The sequence below is a fragment of the Chaetura pelagica genome, unplaced genomic scaffold, assembly GCF_000747805.2.
Source record: "Chaetura pelagica isolate M959 unplaced genomic scaffold, ChaPel_1.0 scaffold642, whole genome shotgun sequence".
In the NCBI taxonomy this organism is placed as follows: domain Eukaryota; kingdom Metazoa; phylum Chordata; class Aves; order Apodiformes; family Apodidae; genus Chaetura; species Chaetura pelagica.
The window spans coordinates 94965-122731 of record NW_009952704.1 but is presented as its reverse complement, the minus strand read 5'-3'; the positions used below and the strand labels follow the sequence as shown (position 1 = coordinate 122731).

The 27767-nt window shown below is 40.0% G+C and overlaps 1 protein-coding gene across 1 annotated transcript in view; it reads right to left on the bottom strand.

Moving 5' to 3' along the window:
• The window catches only part of MYRIP (myosin VIIA and Rab interacting protein), a 119266-nt gene that overhangs the window by 39115 nt on the left and 52384 nt on the right, over positions 1-27767 (bottom strand). The window contains exons 2-6 of the mRNA XM_009994092.1: positions 13635-13771; positions 10851-10931; positions 10160-10257; positions 9764-9844; positions 7974-8123 (exon numbers count right to left, since the gene is read on the bottom strand). Of these exons, the coding sequence (XP_009992394.1) occupies positions 7974-8123; positions 9764-9844; positions 10160-10257; positions 10851-10931; positions 13635-13771 (547 nt within the window). The remainder of the gene's footprint in view (positions 1-7973; positions 8124-9763; positions 9845-10159; positions 10258-10850; positions 10932-13634; positions 13772-27767) is intronic.

Genomic DNA, 27767 nt, shown 5'->3' with positions numbered 1-27767 from the left:
CAAATCCTGCCTACTGGAATTTACTGTGAGACTTTTGTTTTAAAAAGAAATTCCAGACACATTATTGTTCTCTTTGTTTTTTTCACCCCTCTTTAGGGGATTTCTGCTGCATAGTTACAATGTCTGGATGGAGTAAACTTAGCCTTCATCTTGCACTAGGCCAGTGCTAAAAAGGAGTAATTTTTGCATGTACAGTCCTGTTTCATTGCTGGCCTTAAGGGGAAAAAAAAAAAGTGCTTTCTGAAAATTAAAGAAGGAATGAGCAAATAACCACATAAAATGTTTCCTATGACTTAACAAATAGAAACATTCCATCTTCTGACTGTCTATGGCAACTTACAAGTCCATGCCTCCAAACACTGAATAAATAAAAGCAAAATAAGTAACCTAAATAAAAATCAACCTTTTATAAAACGCACTTGTGAATATTGAATTGATAATCTATAAGTTATTTGCCTTTAATAACTGGTTTATATGTATGCATATTCTTTAGACAAATAATTCACAGATTTTGCACTACAGTCTTCCTCGAAAGTTGAAAGATTGTCATAAAGGGTAATTCCTCTTCAAAGGAGAAGCCAAAGTGGTCTCTCAAAATAGATCCCCTAACAACTGACTAAACTCTTCAAAAGATTGCAAGTTTTCCTCCTCACTTCTCTCCTGTTGCATCCTACTTAGTCAGTCTGCTTTAACTAGTAAAACTGTAATTTATTCTGCAATAATTTTGAATAGATAAAGGACTCTCCCAGTGTCAGGAGGGAATGAGACTGCCAGGTGTCACAAGGGTGAAGGAGGTCACCAAGGCAGGAGCCCTTGCAGGCACTGGGACCTCACGCAGCTCTGAGGGCTGAGGGCAGGGAAGGCACTTCTAGATATGAACAGCAGAGTCCTGTGCTGTGCAAGCATCTGTTAAGTTGGGCTTTGAAGACTACCTTGTTTATTCAGGTAAGCAGCCTAGAATTGACAGCTCAAACATGTAAGACTTACATGCAACCTTATCTGCCACACAAAAATTCTACAGCTATGCCTGCTGGCAGTGCAGCAAAAACCCTTGCCTAGTGTTCATCTGTGCTCTATGGATACAATAAATACACAGACAGAACCAGCAGGTCCCACCCACCCAAGCAAATACAGTAGCAATCCCTAAGCATCAACAGCTAATACATCCTTTGGTAAGGAAACTCCCACACCAAGAAGAAGGACGCAGTAGGAGCTGGCAAACGGTGCCACTCTGCCACAGCCTATTTATCCCTGAAAGAGATTTTCGTCTCTGCTCAAATGTATGCAGTCCAGACATTTAGCAGTGGGAGTGAAATACCAAGGGTTTCAAGCATCTGTTCCTTAGTTAATCTGGTATATGGCAAAATATCTGCTAACAACCCTATGGCTTCTGAAGAAGGGCAAGAACAGGCAGATGAATGGGAGATTTTCACACTCGATTGAAAAAAATTAAAGCACCCTCCCCTCCTTAATTTTCTGACCTAAACTCTGGTTAGGATATCCCAGCCAACAGGGCAAATCCTTGAATAGCAGGCTGGGAGAAAGCTGGCTGCTCCCTCTCCTGGAAAAGCCTAACAGAATCAGTCCTTCCAGCAAACGGGCTTGATGTGCACTACTGACAGACATAGCCTGGTTGCTCTTTAGGGGAGTTTAACATCCTTCTGCTGGCCTCTAAGGCAGCCCATCCCCTTAAAAGCATTGTTCCTTTAGAAAGAGTACAATTAAAACACTCAGTTAATTGGGAATGGGTCTGTCAGCAGTATGAGTTGCACAGTTGCGTAATAATATGTAGAACCACATTTGGGTGTGCATTTATTTGTATTCAGCTTGGATTAGTTGACCTTGAGGATTCAGAGATGGAATGCAAGGGTAGAGAGGCAGGAGGTTATTCCCTAACAAGCTGCTGAGCATGCAAGTAGCTTTACACACCACCACACAGAAGGATAATCCATAGTGTTTTAGGGACTTTCCCCTCCCCCAAATAGTAAGCAGGCCCCACATATAAAAATGCTATTCCTTTGGTGGCAAGGGATTTGCAAGCTAGTAATAAAGGATATTTAAATATTGGTTCCAGAAGATGAACATAAACATAATTTTATTGTACTTATGAGACTAACAATTTAGGAAAGTGCTAGGAGCATAAAATAGCACTGTTCAATCAATGTAATGGATTTATGTGAACAAGCCTATAAAAATCTGTGGTAAATCATTTTTTACATGCTTTGACAGGAACGTACCAATGGAACTGTAATCTAAATAGATATCCTTGTTCACTTAGCTGTTACTATTTCTCATATGTGCCTCCATGACCCATTCTTTTTCCCTCCTTCGGAACTTGGAATATTCTATTACATCTGTCTAAAAAATCAAATAGTGCAGACACTCTCCAGTTGCATAACACCTTTCATTTGAAGATACTGAGAGCTCAGTTACTGTCCTGTGATGACAGTATTACTATATTATTTACAGATGAGCAAGCTGAACAATCCCAAAGGCCAGATCCCTGTTCTGGAAAAGGGCAATATGATTCTAAGTTGCTACTACTGTACACCACTGGGAGAGTGCTTGAGTACAACGGGGTAGTGGAAAGAGGCAAGATAGCATTTTCATCTCAAGCTAATTGCAGCCTCACACATAAACTCAATTGAGTTTTTCCCAAGAGAATACTCTTTCCTGAACAGGATTGCTTTGTTTCCATTAATTTGTAGGTTGCTCAGTGTCCCATGCAATCTTTCCTGTCCCATTCTGACCCCTGTCTCCAAAGTTGTGCTCAGCAGTGCACTCACCCATCACAGAATCTCCTACTCAAACACCCACTTGACAGAGGAAGCCTTAAGCATTCTGTGTTTATTTGCTTCTCACTGTGACAATATACACTCTGATTTAATGTAAAAATAAAGTAAGATTTTTCAGGCAGCTCAGCTCTGATCATCATAGGTTTTAAGTTGGTCCTCAAAAGCTTTGTGATACCCTGCAGTGTATTAGGATAACATCTTAAAAACAAAATAAAGCTGAAAGAACAACATATGATCTACATTTTTTTGAAAATAACATTATAGAATGACCACCCTTCTCTGTCTTCTCTTCTACTCTCTCTCATACCTTAAAATCTATCTTGGTTTGCTGGCAGGAAGTGTAATTCAGCTGAATTTAGACCTGCATGGGCTTGATCATATATCTAGCAACCAAAATTGTAATCTGAGATGTTTGTCACATGCATGAAACCAAGAATCAGCAATCTTCTGCTAGATCTACATGCCAAACAAATTAAAACTACACAAACAACTTCAAAAGGACAACGCTGTCATGTTTAGCCTTGCACTGATTTTTTAGCCGCCTGAAGCCTTAAATCGTTACTAATTGCTGAGTCAGAATTGCAACAGCAGTTGTATCCAATCCATCTACTGCAGGGGAAAGAGGGAAGTCAGTCAGATTACTGTGGGCAGGGCTGTCTTGATGTGACATCCAGATCACTTTTGTAGCAATACTACAATGTTACACCTGCAAAGTCAGCAGATGCCAGTAAGATTTTTCAACTGGAAAGTACTTGGAGAAAGTTGTATCTTTTAATAATTAATATTATTTTTAAAAAGACCCATTATTTTCTAAAGCACCAAGTGTCTTCCATCTCAAAGTGTACTGTTCTTTCCCATTCTGTGCAGAGAAGATGGTGCTGAAATTGGCTGCTTCTGGAAGGAAACAATATAGTAAGTAACCCATTAGGATTCAGGTGAAGGGTTTCTGGATAATGCATGCCTGCCTCATTGGAAGTAGGTCCCAGCAAAACACTCTGTGCAACCTTCTGATCCCAGCTCATGTGCAAAAACTAAAAGATCTATCTTCCCTATGATGTGACACTTTTATTAAATAGACATAAATATGATGTTTCTGATACACAGTTGTTGACAGGAAAGAACTGATGTCTGTAGGTATCAACTTCCCAGTGTCACGCCTCCCTCATCTGAAGCAGCTTTCCCACCATGACTGACAAACAGGATTCCTCCTCAAAAAAGGTTTTCTTCACATATTTGTTTGGTTCAAACCTAAAAAGACATAAAGCACCTGGAAAACCTTCTGGGATTTCACAAACAATGTTGGACCTCAGGCTTGTGGAACCTTCCTCCTTTTTAAAACACATCAAAAGAAAAGAAAAAAATAAACAACTACCAGTACCCTGTGGACCTTATAATTAGCTTAAGCAGTAAAGTTCTGCCTCCCCTGAGGTGCATCATAATGTGTATTTAATGAAATCCTCCTTTTGCCTATATCCCTAGCTGTTTTATATATTATAAATTATGTATGAGCTTCTGTTTATATATGCCATCTTTTAGCTCCAAAATAAAGACCACTAATACAGCGCTTGGAACACACCAGGATGCCTGCACTCCATCAATGTTTAAATGGGCTACAACATGCCAACTGGTCATTTGCTCTCGTTGGCAGTGACGTATGGGAGGGAAATGCCCTGAGAGATGCAGAGAAGCATCCGCCCATTGCTGTGAGCTTCTCCCACCCCCACATTGTACAGCCTTCACTTATTGGCATTGAGAAACAGATGGTGCCATCCATCTCGTTTTATGAGATGGGGAAATAAAATATTCAGCCTTGTATCACTATTTTTAGCATGAGCAAGGGATCTCAAAGAAATCAAGAGGGAAACGACAGTATCTATAGCTACTACCACCCCAAAGTACTGCAGTTAAACAATCAACAATATATTTCAGGGAGCTACTGTGTGTGTATGTTCCTTAATGTGAAGATCAATAGATTTTGCTCCAATCCAGCAGATCTCAAGCAGTTTGTCTCCTGGCACTGTGATTGAGCTCACACAGCTTGAGTTCCCTGCATAAAGCATTTACTTCATACTACGAAGAGGCATGAGCAGGGAGGTAGTGCATGGCTTCCAGAACCCACTGGAATTTTCTGGCTGATTTGGATGAGCTACACACAAGTAGCTGCAATTAAAAGAAAAATTGCTTGGCAGGTACAACCACAGAGTTATATCTGGGATTGCTGACTGAATGTTACTAGCTTTATTGTGCTAACAAAAACATATTATTATCCTCTACAGAGAAGACAAATAAAGATATTTGCTCTAAGATGAATTTCCAGTTTTAAATTATGAGATCCTAACTGCCTTAAGATTTGCTATCCTTACTTCCCTTTCCTCTGCATGTCTGTCTTTCTGTAAACTACATTTTTCCCTTATTTTGATTTCATCTATCCTGCTTCTGCTTGCTTCAAGTACTAATTTGTTTGCTGGGCAAGAAAGGAAGTCTTAAACAGACACAGCTTTACTACAATACTCCTTTTTGGAAACAGGTTCATGCATATAATTCTAACCCAGTAATAGTAAACTTGGGTAGCTTTGATAGAAAAAAAAAGGCACACTTTTCTCTTTTTTTCCCTTCCTTTGGGGTTGTTGTGGTCACAAAGACTGTCTACAAGTACCTTGATTACACTAGGAACATCAGCCCTAATAAACCTGTTGCAAGAGCCCCCTTGATACCTGTGGCTTGTCCTAGTAAGAAAGGGTTTTTTTTGTTTCAGTCTGGGTCTACTCATATTACACCAACACACACAGGTCAGTGGTAGGATGTGTCTAGAAATCCAGACTTTGGCTTTTTTCAGTCAACATTATGTCATCAGTTAGGAAATACAGAAAACTTCATTTATGACTTTGAAGCCCATGAAGATTTGATGCTACAAGCTTAGACCTAAGAATTAAAAAATCAACCTGGGAGGGAGTGAGGAGCTTTGCCTGCAGAGGGGATGTAGTCATAGGTTCTCTCTGCTAGCTTCCATAGAAGCTAGGCTTTGTTTTGGAAAGAAAAACAGTATTGTAATTCTATGTCAGAAAAGGCAACTTTCTCAAATTATATGCAGAGGAGAAACTAATGAAGTTTACTCCTCCAAATCTGCTGACAGATGCATGCTCACCATTGGTAGCTGAATGAAAGCAAAGTTGAATGAAATGCAAGCTCAGGAAAAGGAATTTGGGTTGTTCCACTGCTGCTGCTGAGATGAATGTGCACTTCAAAGGACAAAAGAAAACCACAAAACAACCATAGCAAAGCTAAAGGCAGAAAGTAAATTTATGGGAGGGAAGAGAGAATCCAGACAAGATAGCAAAATTAATTCATGTTCCTTAACACAGTGGGAAGACAACTGGACCAAAAGGTGGACCAAAATCATAGAATTGTAGAATGGTTTGGGCTGGAATGGACCTTGAAGATCATCTAGTTCCAACAGTCCTGCATGGGCAGGGACACCTCCTGATAGACCAGGTTGCTCAAAGGTCCATCCAACCTGGTCTTGAACACCTCCAGGGACGGGGCATCCACAACCTCCTGGGCAACTGTTCCAGTGTTTCACCACCCTTGCAGTAAAGAATTTCTTCTTAATGTCTAACCTAATTTATCCTCTTCCAGTTTAAAACCATTACCCCTTGTCCTATCACTAAACATCCTTATAAACAGTCCCTCCCCAGCTTTCCTGTAGCCCCTTCAGGTACTGGAAGGCCACGACAAGGGCTCCCCAGAGCCTTCTCTTCTCCAGGCTGAACAGCCTCAACTCTCTCAGCCTCTCTTCATAGGAGAGGTGCTCCATCCCTCACATCATCTTTGTGGCACTCCTCTGGACTTGTTCAGGTCAGTGGAAAGACCCTATAAAGAGCCAGAAAGTCCCTTTTAAGCACTGTACACACTTGGATGTCTCATATTGCCTGATGGCTGCTGAAGTTTTGAAGCTGCATATTGTAGCTTTTCTCACCTTAGTGTGACATTTCTACTATTTCTCAAACTAATGAGTCTCCCTCTGGCAAAATTTTGGAACTCAAACTTGTTGCTTCAGAATAGAATTTCAAAATGTGTTGAGTTGTAGCTGAACTCTCCAAATGCAGAACAACAGGCTCCTGGTGTAATAACTGAGGATTTAACTGCATGTTCCTCTAGGTCCTGCTCTTAAACACCAGAAAGAAACCACAGTTGAATCAAACACAAAATTAACTCTTACCCCTCCTAGCTCTTACGTTCCACAGGCAGGTTGGCTAGGAGCTCCAAAGCAAAGTGTTTAACCCTGATTTGTGATCACTTGATTAACACCAGCAGCTCAAAGGCATTATGCCTTCAAGTTGGAAATAGCTGGGGGACAAGCTGTGCATCTCAGCTATTCTGGCATAAATCTGTTCTCATTGGTAATATAAGCTAGCAAACTGAGCTGGGAACTAAGGTAAAACACACATTCAATTCTGGTGGTTCTGCTCAGTGGGGGACACTGTGGGTATATGACACTGGAACTCATCTGTCACTGTCCTCCCTCTCGGACTGTGAAACAGCCTGTCCAAGCCTACAGCTTATTTTTCTTCTTCAACATTGCTGCTCTTCTTAAAATGTTACTAATGCAGCTTGTCAGATTTTCTTCAGCTTTATAGCAAGACTTGCAGGTACTGTGCTGAGAAATAACTGAAGGAAGGAGGAAATACTCTTTAGTGTAAAACATAAATGCTGCTCAACAGCTGGGTTTACATTTTTGTTGTCAGTAGTAGCTGTTTTCCTTAAGATGGCAATGGAAAAAAAAAAGATGAGAGAAATATAACATCATGCAAAAGAAAATACAGCATTCATCAAAAATCTAAATAAAAGCTACATGAACATAATAATTGCTTTAAGGAATAAACACTGATGCATTGTGTTCTATTAGCATTCAAATCAAACAGTGAGATTGTCCAGATCACAAACTTAGTCTCCCCAGACACACTCACCAATACAACACACTGTCTGTGATGTACTTCCATGGCCCATGGTGTGCAAGGAGAGCATTCCACTGAGACACACTTTGTCCACACACAGCTCTGATGCTTGTTCTTGGCAAGTCTCTACATACCACTCTGGGCAGTAAGTACACTTAACCATTATTTCAATCTCCCAGTTTTGTGCAGCAGAAAACATCAATAGTTGTGCCAAGTCACTCACCCATAACGTGTAGGACCCACTGCGGCTCCCAGGAAAAGTCAGCATGCTCTGATCTGAGACAGCAACAGAGGCCAGGCCACTGCTCCTGGATGGTAGCCATTCAAAGTCACTCTCAGCCTGCTCAGTTTTGCTCTTCTGCTTCTTTATAATCTGCATGGTAAGGGGATGGTGAGGTAGGAGGGGAGGAAAAAAAAGCTGCTTGGATAATACTGTCTGACCCATATGGAAAAAACCTTCATTCACTCTATCTCAAGGCAAACTGTCCAGGAAGGACACTTGAGTTTCCCTTTGCTTTTTCCCTTTGCTTTTGCTCCAGTTCATGTGAGGATGGTTCTGACACCCTGCATGCATTTCTTCTCTGAAGTCACACTGCTTGTAATTGCATAAGCATTGAAACAATAAATCATTATCAATGCCTGTAGGAACATCAGAAGTGAATTACATAAACGAAGAAAGCTTTTCCTACACTAACACTTTAAAAAATTGCAGCATCTGACAAGTATTTTCTCAGACAAGAATGTTTGCAAAGAAACATAGAATACTAGTTATGAGAAGAATTTTAAAGACTCCCATGGCATCTAGACACATTTCTACTGAAAACAAAGAGGTCTTAGGTGTCTAGGCACTATTTCTGTTTGGTTTTTTTAAATCTACACTATCTTAAGAGAGACAATCATTTAGACTACCTACACTATATCCCTACATTTTTTTCCCTACACGGACAGATTATGTCTTGCTACACTTCATTTCCACAACTTTTCTGACTCAGATTTAAAATACCTACAGAATATTGTTTTGTGGCATAAAAGATCTTGTTAGGCAGCTTTTGACAAAAGTGGTAGCAATTCAAGCTTGGCTGAGATAGGCTCTAGACTATCACTGACCCTATTAGCAGAATTAATCTTCCAATATTCCTATTAAAAAAGAAGGCAGATTATTTTCCGTAGAGCTGCTGCTCTTCTGGCTTTTCTTGCTAGCTTATAAACAACATGCTCCTTTTCCAGTGTGTGATCCATACACTGTGAAATGCCATATCCCAAAGGAACCAACTTAGCAGACTGGTTACTTTGCTTATGACAGGAGCTCAGCAGCACTCTCTTGGTGCTCGTCTTGCCTTTTTCAAGACTGTCCAGACAAACTCAAGGGGTATTTGCTCCCACTAGTCCTCCGTTTTGGTGCTGTGTGAGTGCCAGTTGCAAGCTTTGCAGGGAGAAGAACAAACTTTCTGGAAAAAGCCACATAAATCTGACACACAGAGGGTTCTGTGGGTTTTTTGGTGTCTTTCTCACAGCATCAGTAACAGAACTGTATTTTAATGATTGATGTTTTCTTTGCATATGTTGCAGATGCAGAGTTTAGTAGAGTTGATATGGTCAAGAGCCACATTTCTTTATGGTGGAAAACTTTGTGCCTTTTGGGAAGTGAATTACAGATGTAAAACTCCACTGAGCAAGGGCCTCTGCTTCCAGGCAAGGATATAATAGACCTGATAGAGGGGCATCTCTCAGCTCTGAGGGTGCAGGTGATCAGTGTAGGGACTGGATTAAGTTTATTTTTTAATTGATCTCTATGCCAGATATAGCTGATTAAGCCTGTACTGCGATAGTTGAAGTTGCATCTTGTAATTTACTCTGTACTTTCTACATTGGTGTAATCCTTTTTGCTATTAGCGAAGTTGCATCTTGTAATTTACTCTGTACTTTTTGCTATTAGTAGAGACAAAGCTCACCAGACTAAAGAATTGTGCTTCAGCTATTAAGCAAGTCAGGGGAAAAAAACTGACACCGTACCTTCTGCACTATGGTTGTAGCCAGCTCTTCTATGAGGTCTTCCTTGTGATCCTGCAAGTAACAAGCCTCGTTCTGCTTGTCCTGCATGGAAATGGATATCTGTAGTTGCTAAAATAACATAAAAACAGCCTTTCCACAGAAATGGCATAGATCAGGAAATGGGCAGTATGCCATCTTGGCACTGTGGGAAGAAATTACATGTGCTTACATTGCATGTCACCTTCTGAAATGCAACATGCTTCTACCATACAAGTTTGTAAAACCCACACCCAGCTCTTTAGGTATGGCATAAGACAGTCACTACTTCTTTATGTTTTCTTTTATATATATTTGGTTTTGTGCCACTGCATAATTGTTCTATTTAAGTCAATACGTTTTTTATTTGGGAACTTTTACCAGGCTGTCACTGTAGGTCTCTGCCTTAGAAATAGCTTCTTCCACTGCTTCCTCTGCAACACGTAAGGCCACAGCAAGGGTATCCATCATGCTGTGTCCTAGATGAAAAAGAAGATAAAACCACCATGTCCTTTATATATGTACATTTCGCATAATGAGCTCCAAAATTCAGACTCATGCTCTGGACATATATTAAAATCTTAGGTTGTTCATACCAAAGTGCATTTCTTCAATCCATACTTATGCACAGTAAAATAAGCACCTTAAGACAGAGGAATTTTAATATAAATATTAATTACAAGAAAACACTGTATATTTATGATGTTTATGTTCAAATCCTGCAAAATAGCTAGGAGAAAATAACAGGAAGAAAACTTGTAAACTTCCTATAAAAAACCAACAGAATATAAGAAAGATAATGAAAAAATATAGTAGCCTAGGAAAGGAATGTGAGAAAAATAAAAAAAACCCTGAACATTAAGAAAATCATTCTAGAACAAGTGTGTATTTGCTGTTAACACTGAAGCAAAATATCCCAGTATGGTACACAAAACATTTTCAGTATCTTGCTAAATGTTTCTGCTAAAAGACTGTTGGATCTGTGAACAAGACTTACCTGCACTCTTTGCTACTTCTCCAGTAAGTCAGTGTAAGGACCATGTTTTAATGAAACAAGTTTTTAGCAGCATACCTTCTGTCTGTTGGTAGAATGTGGAGTCACTGCCACAAATGCTTCCTTCATTTTCAAAGCTTCCTTCAAAAAAACTTCCTTCTGCTCAAAAAAACAGATATTACCACATAAAAAGGTCCCCATTAATAGGTGAGGCATTACTAGGTTAGAATATTCACTCAAGACACAGTGGCACCACACACGAAGAGGGATAACCAGAAACATCCTCCTACTTTTTTGTATAAACCATGATTGCAGCAGCTTTTGTACAAAACATGACTAATTTTATACAAAAGACCTCTAATTAATTTTGGATGGGGAAAACTATTTATACAGTAAAAGTGAGCGAGGGGGAGAAGCTACCAGGTTTAAAACTTACCTGGTAGAAGTTAAATACAGGGAATTTGCCTTGAATATGACATTTGGGGTTGAAATAGATTCTATATTTTAAAGGGCAATGCTGTATAAATAAGCCAAAACCCAGACACGTACACTAGTATTTATCTTCAAAGGGAACAAAAGGTTTACCTAACAGCCACACCGAGAGTAGAAGAAAGCCAGCAATGACATTTAGACTCAAAGGTCTTCCTCAGAAAAGGTCTCACCGAGAGTGCACATGCCACTGTAACTCATCATTAAAGTGTTCACACTTCATTTCAAGGACAAATTCAGTGAGATTATGGCATGAGATTAAGGCAACACATGATATTAAAGTTCTGAAGGAACAGTTTTTAATTCATTTGCCCCGCTCCAGCTCTCATTGACACCAATTTTCTTGTCTTCATTCATAGTTGTTCTCAACTGCTAAGGAATCTTCTCTTGAAAAATGAATTTGATACAGAGAAACCAAAAATCTAATAAATCAGTATTTAATGCATAGGTCTCTTTTTCCTATAAGGTTTTATGCCAGTGTTCGTAAGAAACACCTAAATTTTTCACTCAGTACTAGAGTCCACTTACCATCCTATACAATTTCAGAAAAAGGCAAAATAAAGACTACAAAAAAATTAAAGTTGCTGTAGAAATTTCAAAATAATTACATTAGGAAAGTATCCAATAAATCTAATGAAAATTCAACCACCTCAGTGTTGTGGTTTGGGCCTAACCCAACCACAGAGAACAGCCACATGGCCGCTCACTCAACTCCCACCCCCATACACACCCACTGGGATGGGGAGGACAAAGGCCAAGTAGAAGCTCAAGGGTTGAGACAAGGAGGGTTCTTCACCATCGACAGTCCTGGGCTAAACAGACTCAACTGGGAAAAATAATGATTTACCACTAATCAAATGCAGACAGGACACAGCACAAAGAGCAGTGCTTACACACACTATCCCCATTCTGAGCCCAAATTACTGTGCTCCTGGTTTCTCTCCCTCCTTCCCCCCAGCAGCACCAGGGGACAGGGGATGGAGTTTAGAGTCAGTTCACAGGCTGGTGGTTCCTGCTGCTCCCTCCTTCTCTGGAAGAAGGGTTCCTTACAGTCCTTCCCTGCTTCCCCGTGGGGTTCCTCCCATGGGAGAGAGTCCTCCATGAACCTCTCCCTCATGAGTCCTTCCCATGAAGTCAGAAGCAAGCAGTGTGGGCTTCCCACAGAGTCACGGGTTGCACTGGGAACAGTCACCTCCCCCGGCACTGGGTCCTTCATGGGTGCATGATCCTCCAGGACTGCAAGATCCTCCACGGCTTCATGATCCAAGTCCACTGGCAGCAAGTCCACACTTGTCCCACCTGGCGCCTTCAGGGATTGTTCCACCATATTCCTCCTGAGTGCAGGGGACAGCCTGCCATGTCTCCATGGGCTGCAGGGAAACTTCTGCTTGGGCACCTTCTTCCCCCTTCTTCCTCACCAACCTCGGGATCTTCACCTCGGCGCTGCTTTCACCTCTCCAGAACTGCTCTTTCTCCTGCTCTCTGCTCAAGTCTTATATCAGTTGTATATTCATATGTTAATTGCAGATGCTCATCTATTGTCTTTCTAATGCCTTGGCCTTGGCCACCTGAGGGGGGAGCTTTTTGTAGCTTCTTACAGGAGCCACCCCTGGGCCACTCCTCTGCTACCGAAATCACACCAGAACCAAACCAGCACATTCAGACATCTTGGCAAATTTGGCAAACAATTTTATAAATTTAACAAAATTAACAAATTTTAGAAATTTGCCAAAGTTACCAGTATGACACCAAACACAACCCATTTTATACCTCCAATCACACTTCTTATGGGGAGATGTATCATAACACCACAGTTACAGGACAACTGTGCCTCTTCATTTAAAAGGGTGATGCCAATACTTAATCTGCATCTTTTAACCATTTACAAACATCGATAAAAAATAAGATGTAGTCAGTTTCAGATCCTTAAGCATGTGAAACTGTAAGCAAGGACAAACTAAGTTTTGGTCAACTTGGATACCGCTTGGACCCTATGTCAACCAAACTTTTCTTCAAACACTACGGAAATGTGGACTAAGGCCAAATGTTGAAAGCAAAATAATTTTCTCATTCATTGACTACTGAGAACCGTGATAAATTTTTTAACATGTGCTAGAATGTAACCTGCAATTTTCTTTACAGACTGAAGATAACAGCCCTTCTGTATCAGTGGCATAATTAAGATTAAACCTTCCTTGAATACTTAAACAGCTCTTTAGATACTTCACTTCTTTCTTCTCTCCACCGAGGTCTTTCTTTAAGAAACAGAAGTCCTAAAATCACCTTTTTTTTGGTAACAATATTGGAATTTCCATTGCCTCAGCTTGTGTGTTAAAGTAGGCAAGCTAGTAAGAAGTCAACAACTGTTCTTACCTACTACATCAGGACAAACTCCGCTCTCCAGTCTGTGTTTCCTGTATAAGTTCTTCAGGACTTTGGCACTTCCAAAACACTTAAAGCGGCTTTTGACATTATTATAGTACCAATCCAGAGACTGAGCCCTTAGAAGTCTAAAACAGAAAAATAAGCAACATATTTGGAGTGATTGTACAACCAATAAACCTAAACATTTTACCATACTTTTATGTAAAAAAAGGATCTTCTAGGCCTCAGAAAATAAACATACTAATTTCTGAATACTAGGATTGCACCTATAAATTAAAGCTGACTTTTACAAAGCCCTCCAGGAAGCAGAAATATGTCTGAGACAGGGAACACAAACTAATTCTGTGTGTTTGCTTTCATGTTTGAGCCTAGTTTTTCCTCTAAACAGTACCACATAGCTTATTTTAAATTAATTTACTGCACTTACATTGCAGGAATCCAGGTATTTTTATAGGATGTGAAAACTTTTAATATAAAACAGTTTATACTGTAGGCTGCAACATAATTTCCCCTTTGTAATAATTATAAAAATCAGGGTCCTGGAACTAGAAGCCCTACGAAGTTAAATAAGATGATATTCTTAACATCAAGATTTTTGAAAAGAAGATAATAAAGTGTCAATGTATGAATTCCCCCCCAAAATGATGTTACTCTCAGGAGTGCTGGACTCACAGCTCTTCCAGACCCAAAGACATTCAGATAATTCCAGAGAAGTTGTGGATGCCCTCTCCCTGGAAGCCAAGTTGCCTGGGGCTTTAAGCAGCCTGGTCTAGTGGAAGGTTTCCTTGGCCATGCAGGGGGCATTAGAACTAATTGATCTATAAGGTCCCTTTCAACCCAAACCATTCTATGATTTAATTGTGGTTTTATACCTGGGTTCATGGGTGAAAAACAAAATAAAACGAAAGCCCCACTGTAACCTTTAGATTTTCCTTTGGGGACTCTGGACTTCCCTTTATGAAGTCCATAGCAAGCGATAATCCATAATTTTTTGTTTAACACAAACCATTTTGCAAGCAAATAAAATCTCACCTATTGAGAGACTAGCAATGTAGTTTTTACTTAGCACTGAACCCCAGGAGATACTCAATAATAAACAAATACACTGAGCCTGGGGTTTCAACTGCATGCTTCCAGTCTAGCTCCAAAGTTTTAGAGTTTCAATATGCTGCTAAAAAGGAATATGCACTTCACATAAAGCAGAATATCAGGATATAGTCCACTTCTCTGTCATCACTGAGAAGTGTTTAGTAGCAAACACCAGCAGTGGGAAATTAAAAATAAAAATCAATGAAGCGTATCATAGTCAAAATGTGACCTCTTAAAAGTTACATCAGTTGCTCTACCAAAGACAACTGAAGAAAAAGCACATAATGGAACAAAGGCATATTTCTTCTGTATGCTGTGTCAGCAATTAGATGGAGAGACGTTTACAGATAATGTCAGAATAGCAGCTCTTTACTAACTATTTGCACAGTAATATTCCAAGCACAACTATGACTCCCAGAAGGCCGATTAGTTCTGATATTCACCATTCCACTAATGGTGGAATCACTATTTCACTGATATGTGACAAAGGCAATAATCCTTTTTTTTTTTTTTTTTTTTTTTTTTTTTTTTTTTCTGGAAAATGTACTTACACTCGGTCTACAGATGATTTGACATCTGATGAAGCACAATACAGAGCATGAGCAAGGAGAAGCATGCCTAGATCTGTCTGTGAAGTACAGAATTTCTGAATTCCTACAATAAGAACAATAAGAAATCTTTTATGATGCCTGCTCCAATCCTGACCCACCTGGCCAGGGCTTGGCTGCTGGCACAGGGATGAATCTATGAATGGAGGCAAATTTCTCTTCCAAACCTGCAATTCTTTGGCATTTTGAGATGTGCCTTCTTTATGGGCAGGAAACATTTGTTCTTGTGGAAACTGCATCAGAAAGGAACGAACACTATGTCTTCTGCCTGCTGAATTTGATTCAGTTTTGTCCACTGAGTTTCTACAGGTGCTGAGAGTGTAGGATTTCAGTCAACAGCACGGAGTCACAAATATTATGATGAATAAAACCAAATCTGCATAACTGAGTTGGAAGTGGCTTAGTAGGAAGTACTGGACAGGAAGGATGCATTTCTGCCCAGGGAATACAGTGTTCTCCACGCTGTTATCAAAAAAAAAGAACCATGGCATTATCACTGCTGGTAGACTCACAGCACTGAGAGTCCTCACATATACTGCTTTAGGGTTTTCAAAATCTCTACCTTAACACATTTACCAAGCAACCGCAGCTTCACTAGTTTAAAATCCTGAACTTGTTATCTTCTTGGAATCCAAACAGACCCGGCTCTTTATATTCCAACTGAGTGGCAAGGTACCAAAAGCAGAAAGTCACCCATCTCACTGTATAAACTATATGAGTGAAGACAGTTATGAATGCTGACCTGGCAATCTGTGAAAAAAAAGAGATGGGACCCACTGCAAGCCTGCTCCCCATGTTACCATGTTTTTCTGGGTCAAATCAATACTGTTTCTGTAAAAACAGGAAGCTAACAGCACAAATTTTTAATTGAGGTGAGACACTGCTTTGCAACTAAGATAATACTAGAGAGATACCTCGTGTTTGTAATGATAACATTTTCTGCTTTTGAACTTTGGAAAAGCCAAAAGGATAGGAGATTATAAACATCAAAGCAACAATAAAGAAGAGATGCTTGCCTCTTTGTACTAGTTAATCTGTTGTAACCACAAAGACTGGGTTTTATTTATTTTTAAATTTCCTCATTGCTGCAGGATTAACACTTTGGAAGTAATCTAATCATCTCACACTTTTCTCCTATGTGTTGGAGACCTACCAACAAATCCAAATCTATGCTTCTGTCCTGCACACATTCTGTAACAGATTACAATGCCTCCTCTAAAGCTTTTCAGCCTCTTAGCTTTCAGCTATGTCACAATGTCCCAGCTGATTCCTCCTGGGGAGAAAGGATTTGGAGAAGAGAGCAGTTCTCTTCTAGATACTAAAATAAAGAACCCCACTCAAAAGAGCAGTAAAAGCATTTTTTCCTTATTTCAAAAACCTTTAATGTTGAACTGTATTTTAGAACTGTATTTTGCAAAAGCAGTCCATGAGTCCAGACTAATGAAAGACTATGACAGTATTAGCATTAAATTGTTAAAATTAAACACTTCCTTGTTATCTCTAATAGAAAATGTGCCAGTTCTCTCTGCAAAATGAAAGTACACACTGAAAGGATATTAATTGTACGCATTTTAAAGATGCAAGAATGGTTGAAGCCATTTCTCTCTCTTTTTGTGCCATAAAGGCTGCTATGTCTTAATTGCTAAAGAGCCTTATATGCTAAGAACATTATTTACGTTAATTGACATTGTCATAGAGTTGAGTTGCATTTTGATGTGCTTTTGGCAGAGGGGAATACTGTGATTTTAAAAATCCTGCCTTACTAGAAAGTGTGAAGCCAGGCAGATACTTTTGGTTTAATAGCATTAAAAACTGAATGAGCATTATAAATACCCTGCAATGTGTTTGCCTTAACCAAGTAGCACTGTAAGAGCAGCAGATAAGTCCCTTGAAGTCTTTACAAGTGATTTTCAGTTCATTTCTAACCAGCAGCACCCCAATACTAAATTTTTAGCCTTCTCCTGCAGGAAAAAAAGTACACCAGCTGTCCTGGGGAGTGGGGACATGAACCATCTCTCTCATTCTTAGTGATGATCACAAGATCACACAAAAAACGCCACTCATGCAAGATGACAAATATTCACTACTCAATACAGAGGAGGTTATTTAGTGACTGATTTACCACTTTGGGTTTTTTCTTCTAAAAAGTTGTGAGGTTTTACTTGGACTAAAGGTAATAAGAAGCTTCTGCAATAAATTATCTCTAAAAGGTTAATGTTCACAACCTCAATCTCTGCTCATAACACAAGTTGAACTACAAGGAAGCATTTTATCACAACATTTTTCCATGAACTTTGTGAGAAGTTTTCTCCCACAAGAAGAACCTGTCACCTACAAAAACTGGACTGCAGATGAGTAAGTCATGAGGTGCTCCTGGAAATCTGAACTTACATTATTTAAATGTCAGTCAGAGTGAATATGTAATCACTTGGAGTTTCCTCATTGTTGACTTGCAGTGGGAACTGAAGATTCCTTTTCAGCTTTCCATTCCTACCTCAACACATCTCCCATGGCTTTGTGCTAACAACTCTTCTATACCCTCAATCTGACTCCAAAATCAGAGCCACAAACTTCACCCACACATCAACAACTGTTTGTACAAATGTGATGCCAAACAATTCAGATTTCTGAGCTCACCTCCATGTATGTATTCTGAAATGTTAGACATGAATTGCATGCCACCCTGCTGGAACCTCTTATGTTCATTTGAGGTAGAGGCATCCCCTGCCAGATGAGCCTCTGGAGGCTGATTTGTCTCCTCTCATCTATAACATTTGTCATCTTTCTACTGGAATGATGGGGATCATTCTCTAGGCTAATGCCTACCTGCAGCCCCAGTGATTCTGTGGATGGTTTACAACATGCTAAGATACTGGAAATACGTCTATATATATACGTCTATATACCCCTAGGTATATAATGACAGTATAATAATCAGAGAGTTCTACCTTAAAATACAACTTTTATACTTCTATTTGACAGGAAAAGGCACTGCTTTGAACACTTGCTTATTATTTTAATATATGTTAAACTCACTCCCAACACACCCCCTGCACTTTCCCTCCCCAGTAAGTCCAGCACCACCACTGCACTGACTAGTAGTAGACTTAGAGGCTGGTTGCAATTTTCATTATAACCTCAATTTTTCAGGGTTTTATAACTTAGTTGTGAGATTTTTCTCATGATTCTTACTTTGCAAAATAGGAAATAATAAAAAGGACGTAGTGACAGACCCTCTAAAGTAATCTCCATCATAAAAAAGGTCTTCATTGAGTAACTGCGTAGTATTCTCGAATGGGCATCAGCACTACTCAGCCCTGAAATAAAGACATTCAGCTGCAATTTCTCAGACAACTGATCAGCTAACAACCAATCAAACTCACTAGGAAAAAACCCCATCAAAACAGTTGCTAAAAATAACTTTACTCTTGGGACCAAAAAAAAAAGGCAAAAAGAGTGCTCTAAAATGGTTAGATCATGCTTCTCCTGCTGTACTCAAGCCCTGGTGTAACACCCAGCCTCAGGTCACTTGAGATCCACATTGGACAGTTGGCTAGATCCACTCAAGAAGGGAGCAGCTTTACAATTCCTGGGCCTTTTAACTTTTGTGTATGTGACAATTTAAAAAAATTAAGTAATGGAAATTCAAAAAGCCAAGCAAACCCACCTCTGAAATAGAGTGCCATCCACAGATCAGAACTACTGCTCTATGGGAGACTCCAAAATGGAACACAACCACATCAATCTGAAGAAATAGTAGAAGTTTCGATTTTCAGTGGAAAAGCAACATTACTGTTTAGTTTTCACTCTTTCAAAGCACTCCCACAGCCCCTTGGCCTGCCTGAAGGCTCAGCCATAAGTGAAGACATGGAAGGGCTGGGAGCCAGGGGAAGACTGCCTGCTGAGCTGTGCCAGAGCTAGGATATGGGTGGATAGAAGACCTCCAAAGCCAACCTGCTTCACCAGGCCACTGGGCCAGAGGCAGAGGCATGCTGCAGTTAGATATTCTTGTCTTTAACCATAATGTTGCCCTCCATCAGACAGATGACTGGGTGCTGTGGGAGAGACATCCTTGAAGCCCTAGTGAGCTGTACATCCCTCACCCTCTGGCTGCACTGGCACCACGTTACACAGCAGTTCTCCAGAAAACTCCAGCTAATCCAGATTACACTTCCTCAGGGACACTGTCTGTCACAGGCCCCCTGACATGGGCCCTCTTTTCATACTGGCCTCACACAGAAAATGAAGCTCAAGACCTTTGTTTCCATTTTTCAGGCACTGAGTGGCCTCAGCCTGGTGCCCACACAAACAATTAAGATTTAGCCTGTCACTTCTTATTTATTCCATTTTAGAGTACAATTGCTTCAAACTCAGCATCCTGAAATCTTCTTTCTCTACCAATAGCAATATATGCTTTTTCCCTTGGGCTGATGTTTTAGAGCATGTAATGTACTGCTCTTTAGAAATTGTTGAATTAAAGTGCTTCAGTTCCTTCCAGTTGCAGTGAAATCAAACATACCTCCGGGTTCAAGAATGCAACTTCACCTTCATTCCCTTCAGGATTAATCATTACTATAGTACAAAAACACTGCACACATGAATATCCTGCCAATGCTCAGCTTGTTAAGAAACAGACTTTAAAAAGAAATAAATTGAGAAAGTTCAGCCCCCTGAAGCACTGAACAGGAACTTCTGCACATCAACCTTTGGCTGAGCTCATGTACTTTCTAGATGGGCCTTACATTTCCCTGATTGTTTTGCACATATCCCCTGCCTGTGAAAGGCAGTTGTTCATGCTTCAATAACAACAGCTCCTAAACATTTAGCCCAAAAGGCCACTGTTAACCCTTTGTGACACTTCCTTCCCAAGCTTTATGTTGAAATCCTACTTATTTTCCTTTAGTGACATTCTGAAGATCACCCAGCACTTAAGAAGTGCCACTCCAAAAATCATCTTCTGCTCGTTATCCACAGCTGAGGGCTGTGCCCGGATTCTGCTGCGACACACGGAAACGCGGCACGTTGGCCCTTGCAGGAGTGACACAGGGAAGGCTGCAGCAGTGCATGCTGAATGCTATGTTCAACCAACAGCAAAACCCAAGCTACAGCAGAGGAGAGATCGTCTGAAGTCAAAGCTTCTACCCTGAAATGAAAACTGTCCCAGCTGGTTTTTCCCACCAGCAAAACAAAGTAACAGTCCTTGTCCCTCACAGTGAAATTCTGACTTCCCAGTGTCAGTATATTAATTATTCAGTAGTGTACTATACAGGGTATTTCCTTAAAATACAGATCATCCCAACAATCCACTGAGAAATTCACCACCTCAGTTTTGGCTTTTAAATTCCAACATGGAACAGCACACAAGAAATAATAAACTAAGGTTAGCACAGAGGAAAAAAGGAATTTATTTATTTTTTTCCCAAAAGACAGATGTATGAGCAACCCTCAAATTTACTAACTCTCCTTTTAAGCCAGCAGTGAAGACGTTACATGTGGGAGGAAGACATAGTAGGCTTTATAAAGAAAAGCTAGATATACTTTCTGAAAGGAAGAAAGAACAAAACTTTTAAGAAATTAACCTAATCCTGACTATTGAGTGAAGTGTTGAAGCACCTTCCACCTGGACCCTTTAAACCAAGCCTTGGTGACTTCCGAAGGGAAGCACCAAGGATTGCTCACTGCAGCACATGCCAAAGTGCAGGAATCACTTGCTGCTTTATGCAGTAGATCACAGTGAGTGACTGCTGGCTTATAAAAGCCCATGAGTTCAAATAAAAGGTTCACCTAGCCTCTTCCTCTGTCTCTGGCCATCAGCCCATGTGAGGGAAAAGATGCAGAGATGACAGGAAAGGTGCCAGTTAAATAAATAAATTTGGCTATACTTAACCTAAATCTATGCGTACTTTTGGCCTCTTCAAAGCTCTCTAATGACAGAGGCCCCAGCTACATGACACACAGATGCATTTGTAATCCACACTTCCAGCGGTTACTTGATAATATAATCTACAGTAAAATAAGCCATGAGATGGTTGATCTTTAAACATATAATTTAATTATTGGAAATAATCAGTATGTAAGAAATCAGGAATCAAGAAATCAAGAAACCATCTGCTTCTAACAGCGTTTTTGAAAACAAGAATGGAAAAGGTACAGGTGTCTCTCAAGAAAATCTTCTATGAAAAAGTTCAGACTAAAAAAGTCTTCTGGCTCAACTCAGCCACAAAGTCATCATGCTGGTTTGTGAATAAAGCCTGAGAGTGCAGGTTTGGTGACCATTTTCAGGGATGTTCCCCACAGAGGATAAGTTTCCAGTAACAGGTGAGGAAAAACTATACCGTGCATAATTAGAGTTATGGTTTGATCCTCCAGTAAGAAAACTCAGATAGGAGTAGAACATATCAGCATTTAACTGAGCTATTTTGCCCTTTATTTTCCCTGCAAGGCTGCATGTCAAGGAACCTCTGGCTCACGAATGAATGCATATCTGGCTTATTAACCTGACCTGCTGTCCTCAGGAAGCATTTTGTGTTTTAGGGTAATTCAAGTGAAAATATGGATTCTGCAGCAGTTATAAAAGTCATATTTTTTAAAAGGAGGTTTTCAAACCCAGTGCTCCACTGTAATTTAGCTAACTGTAAACACCAGGGGTGAAATCACAACTGTGAAGTGTTAACAACAGTTAAAGCAATGACCTAAGAAGGGGCAGGGCCTTTCCTCAAGCATCTACAAGCACTGAAAGATGTGAGAAGCCATAACCAACAGAGCTCCTAACGGCATCTCAGTAAGAGCTAATAAGCTTTCACCATAACAACATGTTTATAAGGATTTTGGCCATGTCTTATGGGCAATATTCTTTCTCCATTTTTGCCTTGCAAAGACAGCATCAATGACTGATGCTTGTTTATTCAGAGATGATTTCTGAATGTAGAAGTTCAAAAGACTGCATTGAAGGGGAGCTTGCAGAGACCTTGCAGTACAGGTTACTGCTGCTTTCAAAACACTTTGGCAGAGCCTTAGGTAATGGGATCACATAGATGTTCCCCTTCCTCCCACACATGACGAGCAATACCTAGATCACTCCCAGCAGACAGACAACTAGCCTCTTCTTAATGACTCCTGATACTGCAGAGCACCTCCAGCCATCCACTCCAGTGTTTTTCTATCCTAATGTTGAAAGATTTTCTTAAAATTAAAGTTAAATTTCCCTCCTTTCTATTTAAACAAGACAGTTTATGATGTTTGCTCTTTTCCTTTTACCAACAGAGCTCCTAACGGCATCTCAGTAAGAGCTAATAAGCTTTCACCATAACAACATGTTTATAAGGATTTTGGCCATGTCTTATGGGCAATATTCTTTCTCCATTTTTGCCTTGCAAAGACAGCATCAATGACTGATGCTTGTTTATTCAGAGATGATTTCTGAATGTAGAAGTTCAAAAGACTGCATTGAAGGGGAGCTTGCAGAGACCTTGCAGTACAGGTTACTGCTGCTTTCAAAACACTTTGGCAGAGCCTTAGGTAATGGGATCACATAGATGTTCCCCTTCCTCCCACACATGACGAGCAATACCTAGATCACTCCCAGCAGACAGACAACTAGCCTCTTCTTAATGACTCCTGATACTGCAGAGCACCTCCAGCCATCCACTCCAGTGTTTTTCTATCCTAATGTTGAAAGATTTTCTTAAAATTAAAGTTAAATTTCCCTCCTTTCTATTTAAACAAGACAGTTTATGATGGTTTGCTCTTTTCCTTTTACTTTTTTTTTTTCTTTCTTTCCTTTTTATCCTCCCTAAGGCTAAAGAATCCTGTTGAATTCCAGATCATATCTTCTAGCCAACTGATCATTTTTGTCCTGGGACAAGGGAAAAAAGGCCCAAGTGGTCCACATCTTTGTTTAAATACACATCCCAGAACTGGTGAACTGGGGCCTTTCCAGTACTCTTTCAAGAAAGCTAAATGTGTTGGGATGTGACTTAACAACAGCACAGACGCTATGGATGAGATCCTATGGATGAGACCCTACTGAAAGCACCAGCCATGTCATGGTGATATTGAATTAGAGCTATACAACACTCCGGGTCACGTGTCTGTCAACGCCTTACTGAGCCTTTCAGCATAGAAACTGGCAGCTTTTCAAGAAGAGAGATCCTGTTGAACTAAGTAAAAGGTATTTTCACTCTACCTTTTCTTTAAACAGCCAAATACGTGGATGCCACTTGCAGAAATTAAGTTGAAAGTGCTGGCAGATATGCCAATGGGCTAAAATGTTGGGCTAAAATGTCACTTTTGTGGGAGATATCCAGACACTCAGCTGTTCCACCTTCTCATCAACCAGCGAATAGCTCTCTTGGATAAGAAAACTATGAAGTCTGCCAGTCATAAGAAGCCTTATGGTCAGACCATTACCACTTCCACCCCACCTGCACAAAAAGCCCATTTCTCTTCATTTTAAGCTCGCTTTCCTTTTTAGGTTGGTGTGTAACAAGCCTCAATTGTTAATGCAGCCACTTTCGGTCATTCAGTGGCCAAAAACCGTCTGTAATCCTCATCTCAGTGGTGTAAATGGAGCCCAAGAAGTTGTCACCTTTTTTTCTCAGCCCTTCTAGGTGCTTAATTCAATGCCTGGAAATCACTTCCTCAGCACATTGCCAAGTATTTTCCTCTTAAGTCTTTCATTAAAATGCTTATCTTTATACAGCAGATTAATACTACCTGTCAACCCAGATGAAAATTCAATAAGCAGCCATTGGAAATTTGAAACCAAATCAAAACAAGTCCAAATCCAAATGCCTGTGTAAAACTTGGAGCACTCAGATATTGCTGAAATGCAACATTCCACCTGTTCATTTCAAAGCACTTTTAATGAGGATATATAAATTACAGGACACATGAATGTACATTTGTATAAGATCTATAGGATTTTCTTTATGACAGAGAATCATAAATATATAAATAAAAATATCACCACTTAAACAAATATTTCCCCCTTAAGCAAAAGGAAATATTTCACTATGTCTCAACCTCTTTTCCCCCAGAAGTTCCATTTGATGTAGGATTTTGTGTGGTTTATCTTAATTTGCAGTATAATACATTTTTAGTATCTTAATATTTTTGAAAGGAAAGAAATTCCATATCCTGGTCATCTAGTACAAGACAGTTTTTCAGGCAAATTTTAAGAATTATTTGATACTGCATCATTAGTCAATTTATGACACTTACATGCCCACAACATGCTAAAGCAAAATAGAAATAAATATAACAGATCAAAGCAAGTTATTACAGCTACACTGAACACAGATACACTGTATTTTACTGTTGTATTTGTTTCTACTTGCTACAATATATTAATGTATATTTTATTTCAGATTTCTGAAAGAAGACAGGCAAAAAGAAGAATTCAAACTGACAGTACCTCAAAAATGAATACATGCTGTGGTTTTTCTTAAAAAATAACATCAGCAAGAGAGATTTGTAAGTTGTCAATTGGAGAGGCATTTTTCCCCTGCTGTTGTATTCCTATGAATTTATCTTTTACACCTACCTACTGAAGTGAGTGAAAATTCATAAAAAAACCACATGTAAATAAACTTAAGAATGCCAAGAGCAAGATTAAAACACTAAGGAATATTTGGTCATTCAACTTTGATTAAAACACTAAGGAATATTTGGTCATTCACTTTCACTTAACACTTTCATGTTAATGAAACAAAAGTATTTTCAGTCAAAATACAAGTGAATATAAATGGCTCTGAACAAATGCACCCTTCACCCATGAGAAATGTCTTCCAATACCACAGAAGATATAAAATGAAACAACAGAACATAAAGCCATTTTTGTTAGTTATTCAAATTACCTAAGTGAAGGTTTTTCTCTCTGCAAACTTCATTTTTAATTCACAGATGCTCGAAAAACAGATGAAAAGCGAAAAAATCGTGGTTGATGAAACAACAATTTTCAGAAAATAGATACAAACTCCATTCCATCAGAAAAAAATACCAGAGGATAAACCATGCAAATTAATTCTGTAATCCTGATTAGAAAAATACGCAGGGCTTTTAATATAGAGCTCAAGAAGACCAAAAGACAACAATCCTCCACTTTAACGTCTGTTTCTGTTCTTGTATGAGGAGAAAGCTGTGAACAAACAACTGTGAAATGCCAGTGAAGATGAGAAGAATCATCACCACTTAGAATGAAAGAGAAAGTTGGGCTCATTTCAAGATTACTTTAAAAGAAAGGGAAAAATAAATGCCCTAAAAATTCAAACAAGGACAAAACCCTTAAAAGGTGGCTGGGGAGTGAAGGGATGCAATTTCAGTTCCCATCTTTTGTGCTGGTTATCTCACCTCGCGAGCCCAGCTCCCACTGGAGCTGCTCTGCTTCCTTCTGGGAACTGCTCACGCAGCGGCTTCACCACCCCCTTCCTGAGATGACACGTGTTCATGGCTTTGTGACTCCATGAGCCACAGAACAGCTTAAGAAACACACTGCTGAGCTGGAGGCACTGCAGTGTTATCCGGCAGCAGGATGACATCTGATCCAAGTTCCATGCAGGTCCCTAGCTGGGAGGTGTAAGGAATGTATTTCCTTGCCACCCACTCGCTCAATGTGGTAGGAGGAGGAGTGAGATGGAGAAAGGCTGCAATCCTCAGACAGCACACTACCTGGATGTGGTTTAGCTGTTCATCCAGCACTTAAGGCAAGGAGATTTCCTTGAATTATAGTGGAGAATGGGCAAGATGGGGAATAGCTGGCCAGCCCAGAAGGTCAGCTCAGCTAACAACAGCACTCCAGCTCTTCCCACCACGGACCAAGAGCAAATATAGACTGAGCAAGGGTATCTGATGCTCTGCAATGACACTCTCAACTGCTGTGTGACAGTGAGTATCCTAAGCACAGTGTGTTCCTAAGTTCCTTGCCATTCTACTTCTGCTTTTGCAGAAAATGAGCCGTCCATGATTTGTGCTATTTGTGAGTGGAGCTCTCTTTGATCAAGCTTTTAAAATATACTGGGCATGAATTGCCTGTTTTTTTCCCCCCCTTTTTTTTTTAATAATTTGTTTTTTCAAACCAACTTCATAGTCACTGCATTCAAAATGGTGAGGTTTTCCCTGTTGCACAGAAAATATTTTTAGTTGAAAGCTTTGTGCAAGCTGTCCAGCAGTCTGACAAAAGCTAAATTCCAGCTTACGGCTGAAAACCGTAGGAAAAATTCCAAAGCCTTTACAAATTATACAAATGAAACTTTAATCCCAGCTGGCCTCAGTAACAGGGGCTCTACATCTGGGCACGCACAAATGTACTTTTTATATGGATTTTCAGCTATTCTGAATAACAAAAAATAATAATTAAAAAAACCCTCTTTTTTTTTTTTTTTTTCCAAATTCTTGTATCATAATAATAAAAAAGAAACAGTCCTGCAAGCACAGGTCAGCCAGCCTCTCAGAGAAACAAAGCTGTGTCTCAAAACCAGTCCTGCACAGAGCTCTTGGATAGAACTGATCTTCTGTCCAGAGGCGGATTCACTTCCCTAACAAACAGAAAGCTTCACAGCCATGCAATCCTGTCTTCTCCAAGGTAAGCTTACTCTCATCTGCACAAGACCAAGGGCATCCTCATAGGGCCACACAGTTGTCACAAGATACATGCACGTGTATCAGTAAGTTTGATCAAGAGCAATCAAGAAAAACGGTGGGAACTAGAAAAAGCCATGAACAGGAGTGGTGAAAAGAGCTGCAAAGCTGCCTGATCAGGCTCACAGAGACGATATCTTGCAATGGGTCTTTGAGTCCCTTAGTGGTAGCTTTCAACTGCTGGCCATGAGTGGAGTCCAAACATCACAGCCTTTCTCAGCTATGTTCACAATGCTCATTTGAGACGAGACCCTAATTCACTCACAGAAGAAACACATGCCGAGGATTTTCGAGTTCCCATTAAACTGAAAATCTGGTAGACAGGGGATGGATGTTACTTGACTAAGCTGTCTCTTCCTGCTTTAGTTGCACAAGGTATCTCTACCACAGCTTTTCATGTTTGGTCAAGTCAAATTTACAAAGGTAATTATCTAATAATAAGGAAATCAAGTTCTATTTCACATTTTTCCAACTGCTGCAAACAAAGGGGTTTCCTGCAGACCCTCGGTGTACAAACACTCATATTTTCAACTGACAGCAGCAGAGAAGGTCCTGCTGCATCAACAGGAGGCATCTTTACTCATGCATCCCTCATATAGGTGCTGACCACAGAGAGAGAGACAGGGCCAACAGAAGCTATTTGTCATTTCTGAGACATCAACTTGCTCTCACCCCCTACCAAAGGGAAGGGAATGTAGGTCTCCTCTTTAGCAAAACTCCTCCCACAATGAAGAGAAACTTGACAGCACTTTGGGGAAGCAATCCTAGCTACCAGCATTTCCTGCTG